This window comes from Carlito syrichta, unplaced genomic scaffold, assembly GCF_000164805.1.
Source record: "Carlito syrichta isolate Samal-C Ts95f unplaced genomic scaffold, Tarsius_syrichta-2.0.1 Scaffold130637, whole genome shotgun sequence".
NCBI classification, from domain to species: domain Eukaryota; kingdom Metazoa; phylum Chordata; class Mammalia; order Primates; family Tarsiidae; genus Carlito; species Carlito syrichta.
This window is the reverse complement of record NW_007074733.1, coordinates 46,470-61,789: the sequence shown is the minus strand read 5'-3', so window position 1 is coordinate 61,789 and position 15,320 is coordinate 46,470. Positions and strand designations below refer to the sequence as shown.

The 15,320-nt window shown below is 51.1% G+C and overlaps 2 protein-coding genes across 3 annotated transcripts in view; one reads left to right on the top strand and one right to left on the bottom strand.

The window, feature by feature from the left end:
- The window catches only part of SOX10 (SRY-box 10), a 9,701-nt gene extending 5,329 nt beyond the window's left edge, over positions 1 to 4,372 (top strand). Inside the window, exon 3 of the mRNA XM_008049161.1 lies at positions 2,459 to 4,372. Coding sequence (XP_008047352.1) covers positions 2,459 to 3,162 — 704 coding nt within the window. The 3' untranslated portion in view covers positions 3,163 to 4,372. The remainder of the gene's footprint in view (positions 1 to 2,458) is intronic.
- The window catches only part of POLR2F (RNA polymerase II subunit F), a 27,215-nt gene that overhangs the window by 7,952 nt on the left and 3,943 nt on the right, over positions 1 to 15,320 (bottom strand). Inside the window, exons 3-5 of one of the 2 annotated variants that reach the window (XM_008049160.1) lie at positions 13,177 to 13,307; positions 8,252 to 8,323; positions 7,621 to 7,801 (exon numbers count right to left, since the gene is read on the bottom strand). In XM_008049160.1, the coding sequence (XP_008047351.1) occupies positions 7,711 to 7,801; positions 8,252 to 8,323; positions 13,177 to 13,307 (294 nt within the window). In that variant the 3' untranslated portion in view covers positions 7,621 to 7,710. Of the gene's footprint in view, positions 1 to 7,620; positions 7,802 to 8,251; positions 8,324 to 13,176; positions 13,308 to 15,320 lie in introns of those variants that run through there. The other variant, XM_021708096.1, reaches the window with a different exon arrangement.

The following is a 15,320-nucleotide window of genomic DNA, read 5'->3' as shown; positions in this document are numbered from 1 at the left end:
GGGGGGCGGGGCAAGTCTGGGCAGTGGAAAGAGGGAAAGGCTGGATGGGTGAGATCCTCCTCCCCAGCAACCCTGGGCTCTGGAAGGGCATGCCAGGCAGCTGCCTTGGTGCAGGGACCCAGGGAGCTCTATGGGCACTCTGGTGCCAGGGGAGGTGGTTGGGTAGGGTGGCTCTGGCCAGGGCTGATCCAAGGGGGCTTTGCTGCTGGGCAAAGAGGGACAGTTAAGGAGGCTGTGGAGGCAGTGGGCTGAGAAGTGGCTAGGGCAGTTACAAGGAAGTGGGGTAGGGCAGGATGATTTTGAGAAACAAGATAAGATGGGGAAAGGAAATCATTGCCTCCTGCCGACCTCCCGTTCTGCCAGGGAAAACACAGCATGTGATGCTGAGTGCACACCATGGATGGGCCAGGCATGATACCTTGTTTAATTCGCATTAATGATAATAGCTAACACTGAGCACTATGTGCAGGCACTACGCTGATTGCTCTTGATTAACTCATTCAATCATTATAGTGTGATGAGGTAGCCAAACTGCTTGGGCTCATCTCTTAGCTGTTACAGCTAGGAGCTCTATGGGGACTCTGGTGCCGCAAGTTACCGATAAGAAGATCTGAGCCCAAGCAATTTGGCTGCAGAGCCTCTGCTTGACAGTTCAGATGCCTCGCCTGTGTCCCTAATGTACAGCAAGTGACACACACAGGTCTGGCACATGGGAAATACTCAGTGAGCAGAGCTCTGCCTTCAGAAGACAGGCTCTGAGTCCCACTTTGTGCCAGGCACTGGAGTAGACACCAGGAATACCAGAGAAACCCACAGTCCCTAGCCTCAGGGGCCCACAGTCTACAGGGAGGAGCAGGGATAAAAACAAATGAATGGTGGGCATGGTGACACACGGCTGTAGTTCCAGCTATTCAGGAAGCTGAGGCAGAATTGCTTTAGCCCAGGAGTTTGAGATCAGCCTGGTTAACATAGCAAGACCGCATCTCTTAAATTTAAAGAAAAAAAAGTATAGGAAGAAACAAATGCACAAGAAGCTGATGTGAGATCCAGAGATGGCCTGGCCTCTGGAAAGGAGTAATCCACCCATCCACCCATCCAGTCAGGTCTCCAAAATATTCAGCTACCCACCAGACTCTAGGCAAGGAAGGCTTTCAGAAAGAAGCCATGTCCAAGCTGCCTGCTAGTATCTCTGTTTTACTGAGAAGACTGGGAATTTGTCCAGTGACAGAACCAGAATTCAAATACCAGGCAGGTCTCTTAAAGTACAGAGCCCTTGGCCAGTACAGTACTCAGCATTACCTGGATGAGCACCTTGTCCCATAAGACTATGGATATGTTCTCTCTCCAACAGAATGCCCAGTCAGTCAGCCCTCACACACACTCTTCACCTTCAAAGATTCAGGGAGACATACACACATGTGCACACACACACACTCCCAGAAGACCCTGGACCACACACAGAACAAATTCAGAATGAAAGTGTGGGCATGGACTTTTTCCTACCCTTCAAGGTCTAGTTCAGACACCCTTCCCTGATGAGACCCTCCTCAAACCCCCAGGGCTGTAGGTGGCTTCCTCCTCTGGTCTCTCACGTCCCATTGAATATCCCATCATCACAGCACTTTTGACTGAGGGATGTGTGGGTTTTCTGGATCTTCCTCTAGGCTATGAGCATTTGGGGATAAGGACCTTTTAAATTTACATTTGTATCCCCAGCACCTGGCACCATGCCTGGCACTTAGCAATGCCCCTAAGTGCTTGCTGAATGAATATGTAAATGAAAAAGCAAACAAAGGAACAAGGTCCAGTTTGCGAAGGGCCCTCATGAACAAGGAGGGAAAGCAGCTCAAGGGTCAACAGGGCAACACAGGCAGGCATGCGCGAGGCAGTGCCCTGGGCAGCAAGGCAGGCTTGGGAGGAGGGCTGGAGGGGACATGCCACTCTTTGGGGACCAGGGCCAGGAGTAGGGACAGACAAAAGTGAGAACCAAGAGTGATAAGGGTGAGAGAGGCTCAGCAACGATGGTAGCCAGCAGAGGCACCAGAAGAGAGTGGGTAGAGTGGGCAGAGTGCAGATCCCGTGGGCCAGACCACCGGGGGTCAGCCCCTAAGGGATAACAGGAGAAGGGAGGCAGAGCAGCAGGGAAGCCTCCCAAAAGGAAAGGTTTTTCAAAATGAGACAGGTTTCTTCAGGAGGCAGGTGACAGGGGGTGGGAGGCAGGAGCCATCCCTAATATTTGAGAATCTTGTAAACACTGGAGACCAGTCCAAGACGAGTACATAAACAAATGAGACTCATGCTGCCAAAATATGTGAAACTTACGAGGCTGGCATGGTGATGAAACCTCAGCTTCCTGGAGGCATCTGCTGCCTGCAGGTGAAGCCTCAGTCTACTTGTGCCCACCTGCCTCTGACCTTGCCTCCCCCGTGCTCTCTTTCTGTGTCTCCTTTCCACCCAGGCCAGAGCCATGGCCCACCCACCCCACCAACTACCCCAAAGACAGAGCTGCAGTCAGGCAAGGCAGACCCCAAGCGGGACGGGCGCTCCATGGGGGAGGGCGGGAAGCCTCACATCGACTTCGGCAATGTGGACATCGGTGAGATCAGCCACGAGGTAATGTCCAACATGGAGACCTTTGATGTGGCTGAGTTGGACCAATACCTGCCACCCAACGGGCACCCGGGCCACGTGGGCAGCTATTCAGCAGCTGGCTATGGGCTGAGCAGCGCCCTTGCCGTGGCCAGTGGACACTCCGCCTGGATCTCCAAGCCACCAGGCGTGGCTCTGCCCACGGTCTCGCCTCCTGGTGTGGATGCCAAAGCCCAGGTGAAGACGGAGACCGCGGGGCCCCAGGGGCCCCCACACTACACCGACCAGCCGTCCACCTCGCAGATCGCCTACACCTCCCTCAGCCTGCCCCACTACGGCTCGGCCTTCCCCTCCATCTCCCGCCCCCAGTTTGACTACTCTGACCATCAGCCCTCAGGACCCTATTATGGCCACTCGGGCCAGGCCTCTGGCCTCTACTCAGCCTTCTCCTATATGGGGCCCTCACAGCGGCCTCTCTACCCCGCCATCTCTGATCCCAGTCCCTCAGGGCCCCAGTCCCACAGCCCCACACACTGGGAGCAGCCAGTATATACGACACTGTCCAGGCCTTAAAGGGGGCCTGTTCCCACCACCCCTCACTGGCCCCTCCCCCAGTCTGTGTGCCCTGCTCCTCGCCGATCTCGGGCCTGGTAGTGGCAGTGGAGGAGGCTGCAGAGGCTGACAGCTGGGGGAGGCTTTCTGTCTGGCTCACTGCCCTGATGACCCACCTGCCCCATCCAGGTCCCAGCGGCAAAGCCCTTGGGCAAACAGGCTGGGCAGGGGAGAAGGAGGCTGCCTTTGCCCCTAGACTGAAAGATGAGGGGCTGCACCTTCCCCCCAGGACGCCCCTCTATCCCAGGACCTGAGAAGGACCCACTCACTTTCCTCGGGGAGGGGGAAGTACCCCAGGCTGGATGAGCATCAGAGGCCTTGCCACCACTCTGCGTCCTGTCTCCTCTCTCATGGAGAGTGAAGGTCTGACATGCCCATGCCACCCGTGCCACAGTGCCTAAGAGCCAGGCCACCCAGAGACCTGTGTCAGTGCCTGGAGCTATGTCTGCCAGTCAGAGGCTGAGGACAGCTTTGAAGAGCCTGGTGGGGAGTGGAGGTGCGGTGGGGGGCTCAGTGAGCGTTCTCATCCCTTCAGTGCCCCCTCCCCTCCTGAAGGCAAGGAGTTGGCACAGAGGCCCCAGGTCCAATTCCGTGCCAATAACCTCATTCTTTGTCTAATCCAGAAGAGAGCCCCAGCCCTCCTCCACTACACCGCCCGACCTTGAGGCACATCCCAGGAGGCGAGGAGGCTGGGGCTCCAGGAAAGGACCCTGAGACAAGTCGTGGAGCCTTCCTCCCTGAACTCCTTGCCAACTCCCTCTTCCCTCACTAGACTCCATGGCCCCTGCTCAGTCAGCCCCACATCCCTGGACATCCCAGAGAGTTATAGCTGCTCAGGCCCAGACCCTTGGATCCAGGAGACACAGGCGCAGCACCCAGGTTGCTGGCAGCAGGCTGAAGACACTAAAATCCTGCCTTGTACATTCTGCCCTCGCCTTTCACCCTTTGCCTCCCAGTGGTATCTGAATAAAGTATGTAGCTCTATCTGCCCCTATCTTCCTGTTCTGCAGCCCCCACAATCCACATGTAACTCATTACTGTCCCCTCTTATTTATCTCAGTAGTCCCCTCTCCCTACCCCCTGTCCCAGCCACCCTAGCCCCTATTAACTCTGCATTAAGCATTCCACATAATAAAATTAAAGGTTCCGGTTACCTACTTGGTGGGCCTGACCTGGCCTGTCTCTTGGTCTCTTACCCCCATACCTGTGCTTCCTCAACCATTTTCTGGAAGTAGCTAGGAGTAGAATGCAAAGGACAGATCATCAAAGGTTTCTCTCCCGCCTGCTCCCCTAAGAAAGTGGAGACAATGGAGTGGGTTAGGACAGCTGGCATTCCAGTGGGTCAGTCTGAGTTCAGGGACTGAAGCCTCAGATGGGAGCCTTTCCCCCAGCCCAGCTGTGTCCCATGCTGTAGGGGGCACCCACTCTTAACTGGCCCAGCTGGAACTCACTGTCTTCCAAGCAGCACCTCTGCTCACTCAGCACCCAGCAGAGAGGAATCTGCAAAGAATTCAAGGGCCAGGTATTCGAAAGGGAGTAGGTAGGTGTCTGACACCTTGTCTGCAGTCAGGTCTGTCCTATAGGTTGTGTGGATGGGCCCTGTATTGGAACACCCTTCCACCTACCACCTCCCCCAGCACACATTGGCCCACACTGGGTTCTAGCCAAGCCAATGTGTCCAAGTCTAAACCAAGGATGTTAGACATGCAATCGAATCCCTAAGTGCTTACTCCCTAAGAGCTCTCTTCTCAGCAGAAGTCCAACCTGTACTCGGGCTAGGACCACTCCACCTCACCAGCACACAACTACAGAGACAGGAGCTATGTCGCTGCCCTCTTGCTCCACTGATGAACAGCTCCGCTGAAGTACTTCCTACACTCAGCTCATAATGACAGGAAGAGCCACCATTCACTCAGTGCTCCCTGGTCAAGAGCTTTGCCAAGGGTTTTATGTCCTTCAGGTCAGTGAGGGAGTTGGTCTGATCATTATTTTCCTTTCCCAATTGAGGAAACAGAGCTTTGAGAGGCTGATACTAAGAAGTGCTGGTGCCAGAATCTGAACGGAGCTCTGAATCTGGAGCTTGCTCTCTTAGCCACCATCCCCTCCACCTGACCCTGGTTTACAGGCCCTACTTCCACTTCACATCTGGAGCCATGGGTCTTCCGCTGCCCACACTGGGCACCTCCCAGCCTCTTCCCCCCTAGTCAGAACCTGGGGCAGAGCATCAAGAACTAGCCCAGCCTCCCAGGGTGGCCAATCTCCCTCCGTCTAGAAGCTGTACCATGCAAGCTCTTCAGGAAACCTCAAAACTGCTGTTCCCAGTGAAGCCTGGTGGTAATTGGAATCTCTGCTCTTTTAGACAACATCCCTTGCAAAGTCAGATCATCTTGAGTGTTTATCAGCTGTTTTTGGTATTTTTGCTTGTTGTAGATAAAAGGAGGGTTTTACATTGACCTTTAACAGATTTCATTTTGTTGGATTTGACCCACTTCCCCACCTATATTAAATCTTCTGGAACTTAGCACTCCTTTGGAGCTTTATGTATCTGCAAACCTGAATATTCCCATTCAAGTCACTAATAAAGGTCGAGATGAAGAGGACACCTGCGTACACCACTAAATACCTCTCTCCATCGTCAATTCTGTTACCGCCATTCTTAGAGAAGCTGTCTAATCAGCTATGGATCTAATTACATCACCATGAAATGCACACTTCACCACCACCTCCAGGACCCTGCACCTCATGAAACCAACTGGAGCAACCGAGGATATGGGAGGAGGGGAAATGACCCCAGGAGAGGACAAATGGCTCCAGAGGAGTCAGATCTCAATAGCATGCATCCCTGGGACCAAATGTTCCAGATATGCTTGTGTCTCAGTAAGGTAGTAGCTCTAATGACAAAAAGAGAAGCGGCCAGGTGTTTCTGGAAGAGACTACACCAAGCCCTAAGAAAATATAGAACCAGTAGTGGTGACAGGTGATTTTTCAGTCAAGAGAAGTCAAAACCCAGGCCTGGTCAGCTGAACAGCAAGAGACTCCCTGAAAGAAGAGCAGGATGGAAAGGCGGAGACGGGAGGAAAACACCCCTTCTGCCCCATTTCCTTACACCCTATCCCCTAAGGGTTAACCCCCCACTCTCACCCCCCCAAACGCCATCTCCCTTTAATCACATCTGATACTGAGCAGCCCAGTGGGGAACAAAGAGACCATTTAGAGAAATGGGGCCGAGAAAGTGACCCCCGCACTCTGGGGCGGCTGCCTGGATGCCAGCACAAAGGCGGCATTTCAGAGCTGAAATTTCAGCACCCAACTTGATTAAAGGATTCCACAGGCTTGGAGGAGGGTGAAAGGGGGTGCGAAGTCCACTGCTCCCTGAATTAACCCTTCTCCAGAGAAGCAAACACCCCTCCCACCCTTGTGGATGCTCATCCCATCATTTCCACCCTGTCCAGGGTTCACCCATCCCCGGGGAACCTGCCTCTTGCAGAGGCTAGGCAAGCCTGGCTCCTCCTTCTGGAAGGGGAGCTGGCAGCGGAATGGAGGCCAAGGGTGGAATATTCAGGGACCCAATTTTCCCTTCTATCCTTGTTGGTGTTGATACACACCCTCTCCTGTCCTCTAAAAGAGGGAGGAGCCAACGCAACCGGTCTTAGTAAGCAGGTGGAGAAGGACCCATGAGAACCTAAGGCAGAGGAAGGGGGAAACTCCACTCTGACTTAATGGAACACCTTGAACCCAGGAGCACTGCCATCCTAGTACCCATCCCTGCCAAGGCCTCCGGGGACCACAGGCCCACACAGAAGGGGCAGGGAAGATGGGTGTGGCAAGCCAGAGAGGAGGGCCACGGAGGACAGTGTGTGGGCAGTGGTTTGAGGAAGAGTGGGGACACAGCAGCAGGGGTAGGGGTGGGCAGGTGCCGTGTCCTTGCTCCAGCTGCTGACGTGCCCAGCAGGGCCCTGCCTGGGAAGGGTGGGAGGTCACTGCTGCACCCCCACGCTTCCTGCTAGGGCACTACTCCTGAAAGGGGATCCGAGCCCATGATAAGAGGCTCGAAGCAGGTCCTTAGGAAACAATGGGTGGCTTGATGAGACCTGCTCTGTGATACTCCTGAGAAGGGAGAAGCCCCTGCAGCCAGTCCCCACTGGAAAGGAAATTGGGGGTTTCCGTGGCAACCAGCTCCCTAGGCACAAAGACTCGTCTGTCTGCTGGGAAGGCAGCTGAGGTGTCTCCCCTGCAGCAGCCTTTGCTCTGATGAACAGGGAGATGGAGGGAGGGATGCGGGGGATCCACTGGGGCTAAGGGCCCCTGGTGTTTTTAAAGAGCTGACAGTCAGGGCCACCAGGATAGGTGCATGCTACAGGCAGTAGGACAGTAGCAGGAAGGAGCAGTTGGGGGTATCACAGATAGCTGGAGGTGAAGGGGGTTGGAAGGTTAAATATTTTATTATTTACACATAGAAAGTGAGAATAAAAATTGAGCAAGGGGCAAGGTCGGCAAGATGGCTCCAGCTCAGTCGGTGATGATGAGCTCGTCTACGCCCCAGTCTTCATAGCTCCCGTCAGGCAGGTAGCGGCGAATGATGATGGGGATCTTTCGGGCCCTGTGGCAGGGGAGAAGTCACAAGTGCGTGAGGGCTGGTGACCCCAGCTCTGTGGCAGAAGGAACAGACTGTGTGTGCAATGCAGGGAGAGAGAAGTCTTAGGAGCAGCCTCTTAGGGACTGATAATCCTACTTTGCAGCAAAGTCACAAGAAAAAGAAAGTCTCTGCATCAAGGAAGAGGGGAAAGCCTGGTGGGATATCGGTGAGGCCTTCTGCGGCAGGAACAAGGAGCTGCCGACAGCCAGGAGAGGTCCATGTTTCATCAATGCCCTCCCCCTTTGCCTGACTCCTCTTCCCTCTCCCTCCTCCCTCCTGGTGGGCTGTTCCTAAGGATCTTTAGGAATAAGCAGCAATTCCCCAGCTAGGAAAGTGGGGTGGAAGGTACAACAGAGAGCCCAAGAGATGCCTCCCAGGGCTCTGGAGGAGCGAACTATGATCTGGGTGACTTACTTGAGTTCCTTCATGGCGATGAGCAAAGGATCTGTCTCCCCTTCCAGCTCCACCATCACAGGGGCACACATCCTGTAGGGACAGGGACAGGCGGTGGGGAGACTTCAAACACTGGTCCTCACCTAGAAAGGTCACCTGACAGGTAACCAGGTATGGTAGGGAGCTGTATGCAGGTGCCCTGCCAGAGACCTTGCCAAGGGCCTACTGCAGACTCCTGGGCCCAGTGGCCATGGCAGTGAATCCCAGCAAAAAGCACAGTGTGTATGAAAGGCACACCATTCTGACCATTCCAACCCTAAGAACCCTGCCTCTGTGCCCTGCTCACCTTATTCTTCTCTATCACAGCAACACTCCTGCAGAGATCCTGGCCTTCCAGCCCAGTCCCCTCCCCCTGTGGGCTGGCAGTCAGGGTGCTCATTCGCTTATACCCATTCCATGACTCCCCATGGTTATCAGGCCAGAAGCTAGTCTGGGCCCTGTTTGCCTTCCTAGCACCGTCTCATGCTACTATTTGCCCCAAATTCCAGCCATACCAAGCTATTTATGGTTCCCTAGACATACCACATTGTTTCCCTTTGGTGTGCTCTTACAAGCTCTTCCTCTTCCTACAAGCCTGGGAAACTCGAATGTCTCAACCTGGAAATCATATGCTGAATCTTCAGTACTCCGACTCATTTCACCTATGCTTTTCTTGGCACTCATCTCACTGTTCTGTAACTATTTGTTTGGAGGTTTTTCATGTTAGACCATGAACTCCTGGTGGCCCAGGACCATATGTGATTTACCATGGGGTGCAGCCCCTAGCCAAAAGTTCCACAAACAAACAAGGGATGTCAATTCTAGGCCCACCTCCTCTAGGAAGTCACCCTTAATTATTCCATCTTAAGTTCACACTAATGGGTCCAGAATTACTAGGAGAGCTTGCTAAAACTAGATTCCTGAGTCCTTCTCCAGATCTTCTGAATAGAATCTCCGGTGAAGGGGCCTGAGAACCTGCATTTGCAAAGCTGTCCAGACGATTCTGATAATCAGTCAGTCTAAGAGCTTATCAGTCTATTAATCTTATTACCAAATATTTTGATTTCTATTACTCCCAAAGGCCTGAAATTTTTCCAAGGGCAGAGACTGAGTGTTTAACTTTCCCTATATCCTTTCTCAATAAGTATTTAAAACTTCCAAAATATAAAGCTTTAAAAAATGTGGCAAAATATTTTTCCAGATCTGCATATGCCTTCTTTCTTTTAATATAAGAATAATTCAAGGGCATTCATTTATCCAAAACCTTCTATGTGCATGTGACATATAAGTGCAAAAGTGTGCCCTTAAGTAATGGCCTCTACAAATAAACCATCGGGTTAGGATGTAGATGTGACAGACAACATCAGCCACCAGGTGGTGCTAATGAATGACACTGAAACTTCCTTCAAAACCTATCCAAGAAATGGTTGTTCATCTACCAAGTGCAGGCTTGCAAGCCTAGTGCATAGGCAGACTGGCTTAGGCAGAGAGGCTGTCCTAGGGCGTTCAGTAGGAAGGAAACCACCAGATGGCACCATATCCCTTAATCGGAAGGAGTACTACAGACTAGTAAATTGGACCAAAGCTCCCTCCCCAAGAAAAACAGGATACTTGAACTTGCGAGGATGTTGGCCTCAAAGCCTTTAAGTGCTCCACTCTGCCCACCAAATGAACTCCAATCTTCTCAACTTGTCACTCAAGGCACTAGTGATATATTTTCCGGCCTTATGCCCCAAGCTACTTGCACTCCTCCACCACAATCCACACCTGTCTGCCTCCACCTGGACCTCTCCTTGTGCTGTGTCCAGCACCTGGGATACCTACAAAACCACCTCCCTTTATCTGTCCCCACTGGAATTCTAATCCCTTCATGAGGCTTTCCCGTCACCCTGCAATGACCCCTTTCCTTTTTAGTGCCTTTCATAAAGCACCACTTGTGTCTGCCTCGGGTTCTGGGTATCTGCACAGGTCCATCTCCCCCCACCAGAAATGCCAGGAAGACTGGGGACTATGTCTTTCATCATCTTTGCATCCCCAACAGGTGCTAGCATGGTATCTCAACTCAGTGCTGAAAGACCGTTAACTTGCATATAAGCAGTCTATTTGTTTGAAAAATAACTTCTGGCCAGGTGCGGTGGCTCAAGCCTGTAATCCTAGCATTTTGGGAGGCTGAGGCGAGAGGACTGTCTGAGCTCAGGGGTTCGAGACCAGCCTGGGCAACTTGGTGAGACCTCGTCTCTACAATAAATCAAAAAATAAGCCGGGCGTGGTAATGCATGACTGTAGTTCCAGCGACTTGGAAGGCTGAGGCAGAAGGATCACCTGAGCCCAGCAAGTCGAGGTTGCTGTGGCTGTGAGTGTGCTACTGCACTTCAGCCTGGGTGATGGAGTGAGACTCCAACTCAAAAAAAAAAAAAAAAAAAAATGAAAGAAAGCTGTGAGTGTGCTACTGCACTTCAGCCTGGGTGATGGAGTGAGACTCCAACTCAAAAAAAAAAAAAAAATGAAAGAAAGAAGAGGAAAAATAACTTCTTCCTGCTGGTCATTTGTAGCCTTCAGATGAGCATTTCCCATAGAATGCTCTCCAGAGACTGAAGTGTCCTGAACCTGTGCTATTCTTATGGTAACCACTAGCTACATGTGGCTACTGAGCACTTGAAATGTGGCTAGTGAGAAAAGACTCAATTTCTAATTTTATTTACTTTTACTTACTTTAAATGGCTGCATGCAGCTAGGCCTACCATAATTGATGGATCCTGACCACAGTGGTACCAAAAAATATTCTCAGTATGGCTCTAATTCCACCCTGAAAAGTGCAAGAAGTACAACCAGGTTGCTAAGAGGTCTACTGCTGAGGAACAGGCGAGAATCCAGAAAACCCTTTATCGAGGTAAACACGGGGTCACCTTTATCCAGAGGACTGAAGGAAATAAAAGCCCAATGCTGTTTGAACACTAGGAAGGGGAATGCACGGACAGCGTGGCTGCCCCTCCAGTGTGCAGAGTTCACAAATCTGGCTCCAGCTTTTCTTTCTAGCCTAATTTCCACCATTCTCTACTTGAACCAGCCCCCTCCTCCAGATATTCACTTTTCCCACACCAACTTACAGAAGCTTGGAGTGGGAGCGCTTGCCCTCAGCCTCGTGTTTCCCCTTGGAGGACTACCATTAGAGTAGCACTAGCACTTCTGCCCTCTCTCTGCTCTCTCTCTGGCCCCTCACCTCCTGGAGGAGTAACGAATCTGACAGGTGAGCCTGGGGGAAAAAAGCAGGCATATGTGACCCAGGCTCCTTAAGAGTCCCTGCTTTCTCAAAGCCACCCACTGGCAGAGAGGATACTTTGGTTCGTTCTCTACTACACCCACAGTCTCAGCAAAGCAAATATCTGGAGGCCTGCACTGCCTGTGGTTAACCAGGTGAATTTACAATCATCAGGCACTTGGCTCTCCATGTGTCTACTGTCTACCTCCAGAATCTCGTTACTCTTCCAAACTTGGGAGTGAAAGGAAAGGCTGCTAATTTTAGAATCCCCAGGACCCCATCACTGCTCTGTGTGTTTATATCTGTAGCATGCATTCAAGGTAGAAGGCCCTCCCCACTCTGCTGGGCTGGCCAGTCTACACTGCATCAAGAATCACCTTGGCTGGGCTTAGTGGCTCAGCCTGTAATCCCAGCACTTTGGGTGGCCGAGGTGAATGTATTGCCTGAGCCCACAGGTTCGAGACCAGCCCAGGCAATTTGGCGAGCCCTTGTCTCTGCAATAAATAGGGCTCGGTGGCTCAGTCTGTAATCCCAGCGCTTTGGGAGGCCGAGGTGAGTGAATTGCCTGAGCCCGCGGGTTCGAGACCTGCCTGAGCAACTTGGCGAGACCTCATCTCAACAACAACAACAACAACAACAAATTTAGCCGGGCGTGGTAGCGCGCGCCTGTAGTTCCGGCTACTTGTAAGGCTGAGGCAGAAGGATCGCCAGAGCCCAGCAGGTCGAGGCTGGGGTGGCCAGGAGCGGCCACTGCACTCCAGTGTGGGCGACAGAGTGAGACTCCAACTCAAAAAAAAAAAAAAATCAGCCGGGTGTGGTAGCACACAACTATAGTTCCGGCTACTTAGAAGGCTAAGGCGGAAGGATCGCCTGAGCCCAGCAGGTTGATGCTGGGGTGGCCATGAGTGTGTCACTGCACTCCAGCCTGGGCAACGGAGTGAGACTCCAACTCAAAAAAATAAAAAAGAATCACCTTAAGGCCAGGCACAGTGGCTCACACCTGTAATTCCAGGTAACCCCATAATCCCTTTCGGGAGTTTGAGGCAGGAGAACTGTTTGAGGCTCAAAGTTCAAGACCATCCTGGGCAACAAAGCAAGACCTCATCTCTAAAACAAAAATTTTTTTGTTTAACTTAGCCAGGCATGGGGCCATGTGCCTGTAGGTCCAGCTACTAAGGAGGCTGAGGTGGGAAGAACACTTGAGCCTCAGAGTTCGAGGCTGCAGTAAGCCACTGCACTCCAGCTTAGGTGAGAGTGAGTAGATACCCCCAACTCAAAAAAAATAAAATCACCTACCTTAAGTCATCCCTCACTAACCTGCGCACAAGGGTCTTGAGCTCTGAAATCACACTTTTTTTGCTTCACTAAACTGATAGGCAATCATCTAATTTCTGGGTTTTTTAAATTATTTTTCTCCTGTCTTGTTATTTGACTGCTCAGATGTCCATGTTCTATTTCTCCCATTAGATCACAAGCTCCCTGGGGACAGGGGTCTAGCACAAAGTCTAGCACACAGGGACAGCACCACCTTTGTTTGAAATGTGAGAGCAAGAAGAATGTTTTCAGGTGCCAGGCTAGGCAGCATCAGTGGCTTGGAGCCTGCTATGGCCTGACCAACCGAGAAGATAGTGCAGGGACAATCACTCACGCGATCTGGAGAGCTCGGGTGCCCAGCACACGGGCTCGCTCATACTTGGTCATGTATGGTGTGGTGATTCGCTTCTGATTGGCCTGCGGTCGTTCCCCAGAGGGGAGGATCTCGACGTTCTCCTGGCCCTCCTGAATACCAAGACAAAAAAGTGAGAAAATTTCAGGGGGCATTTTTTGGTTGCAGAGAGGATGGTGATGACAACAATCACAGCCACTGCTACCAACACCACTAATGCTTATCGCATGCCAGAGACCGTGTGACTGCTTACTAACACCTCACTGAATCCTTATAATAACCTTATGAGGCAAGGATTCCAGCCTGTTTCAGAGGTTTGGAGCATAAGCTAACCTGGTCAAAGTTTCAGGGCTAGCTGTCCCAACCAGAATAGAGAGAAGAGAGGCCCGGAGGTGGGGTGGTCACAGAACGTTAGCCCCATAAAGGAAGTCCTGAGCACAACAAAGCACCCTAAGGAGGAAGCTAGGATTAAGGACTCCATCTTCTAGGCAGGGTCACTGAGCCAGTGAGCCAAGTGGCTAGAAAAGTCAAGGTGAAGGCAGTAATAGTTATATAATCACATATTTAACAATTACTTATTAAGTGTCTATCTTGCACTACATATTGCAAAAGTTAGGAGTTTCTGCTCTCAAAGACTTCACAGTCTAGAGGAGGAGAAACAAAAGAGTAAACAGAGCAGCAGGTGCTGTGAAGGGATGCAGTGTGCAACAGAGTTCATGAGAAGGTGGGGACATCTCCCTCACACTGGGGGTTAGGAAGACTGTCCAACTTGAACTAATCTAGAAGGATGCGTAGAAGCTGCCAAACCAACAAGAAAGAGAAAGCCATTCCCCACAGGTTGAATAACACGTGCAAAGGCGCAGAGGAGGAAGAGAACATAATAGGTTTGGACAACTAATTGTGGATGATGATTAGAACAAAGGGTGCATAGAGGATTTTAGGTAGAATAAATTCTGGAATCATTTATGTGATCATAGTGCACTACAGCCTCAGGATTCCTGTCCTTAGCCTCCCAAGTAAAGAATCAAGTCACTAGACGTGGTGGCTCATGCCTATAATCTCAGTACTTTGGGAAGTAGAGGCGAGAGGACTGCCTAAGCCTATGGGTTAGAGACTGGCCTGGGCAACATGATGAGACCTCATCTCCATAACAAAATAAAATAAAATAATTAGCCAGGCATGGTGGCGCATGCCTATAGTTCCAGCTACTTGGAAGGCAGAAGCAGAAGAATCACCTGAGCCCAGCAGGTTGAGGCTATGGTGGCCGTGAGCATGCCACTGCACTCCAGCCTGGGCAATAGAGTGAAATTCTGACTCAAAAGAAAAAAAGAAGAATCAAGTCAGCAAGTAAGTCGAGTGCTTAATATGTCAGATAGTGTTCTAGGTGTGTGGGACACAACAGTGAATGAGACCGTCAAAAATTATTTCCCTTATCTGACTTACATTATAATGAGAAGTGACAGACAATAAATGAGTTAGTAAAACATATGGTATACAAACAAAGAAATGGCCAGGCACAGTGGCATATACCTGTAGTCCTAGCTACTAAAGAGGCTGAGGTGGAAGGCTCACTTAAACTCAGGAGTTCAAGACCAGCCTGGGTAACATAGTAAGTCCCTGTCTCAAAAAAGTGAAAAAATAAAAAATAAACAGAGAAAACAGACAGGAATTGCTAGGGTGGTAGTGGGTAGGGTAAGAAAAGAATGCTGTCATTTTAAACAGGATAGCCATTAAGGCCTCACTGAGCTGACACTTGGACAAAGACCTTAAGGAGGTGAAGCAGCAGGCCACGTGTGTATCTAAGGGAAAAGTGTTCCTGGAAGAAAGAACAGCATAAACAAGGTCCTCAGCAGGAGTCTACCTGGCATGAACAAAAGGCAGCAAGAAGAGGTAAGGTCACAGAGAAAGCAGACGGCCAGATCATGGAGGAATTGATATGACTTTCAGGCACTTAGGAAGCCTTTGGTAAGGGCTCTAAGTAGAGGAGAGACAAAGTTGAAATTTTAAAAGAATCACTGTGAGCCCACAGGCGTGGTGTCACATGCCTACAGTCCCAGCTTCTCAGGAGGCTGAGGACAGAAGTTTGAGGCTACAGTGCACCATGATCACACCCGTGAATAGCCACT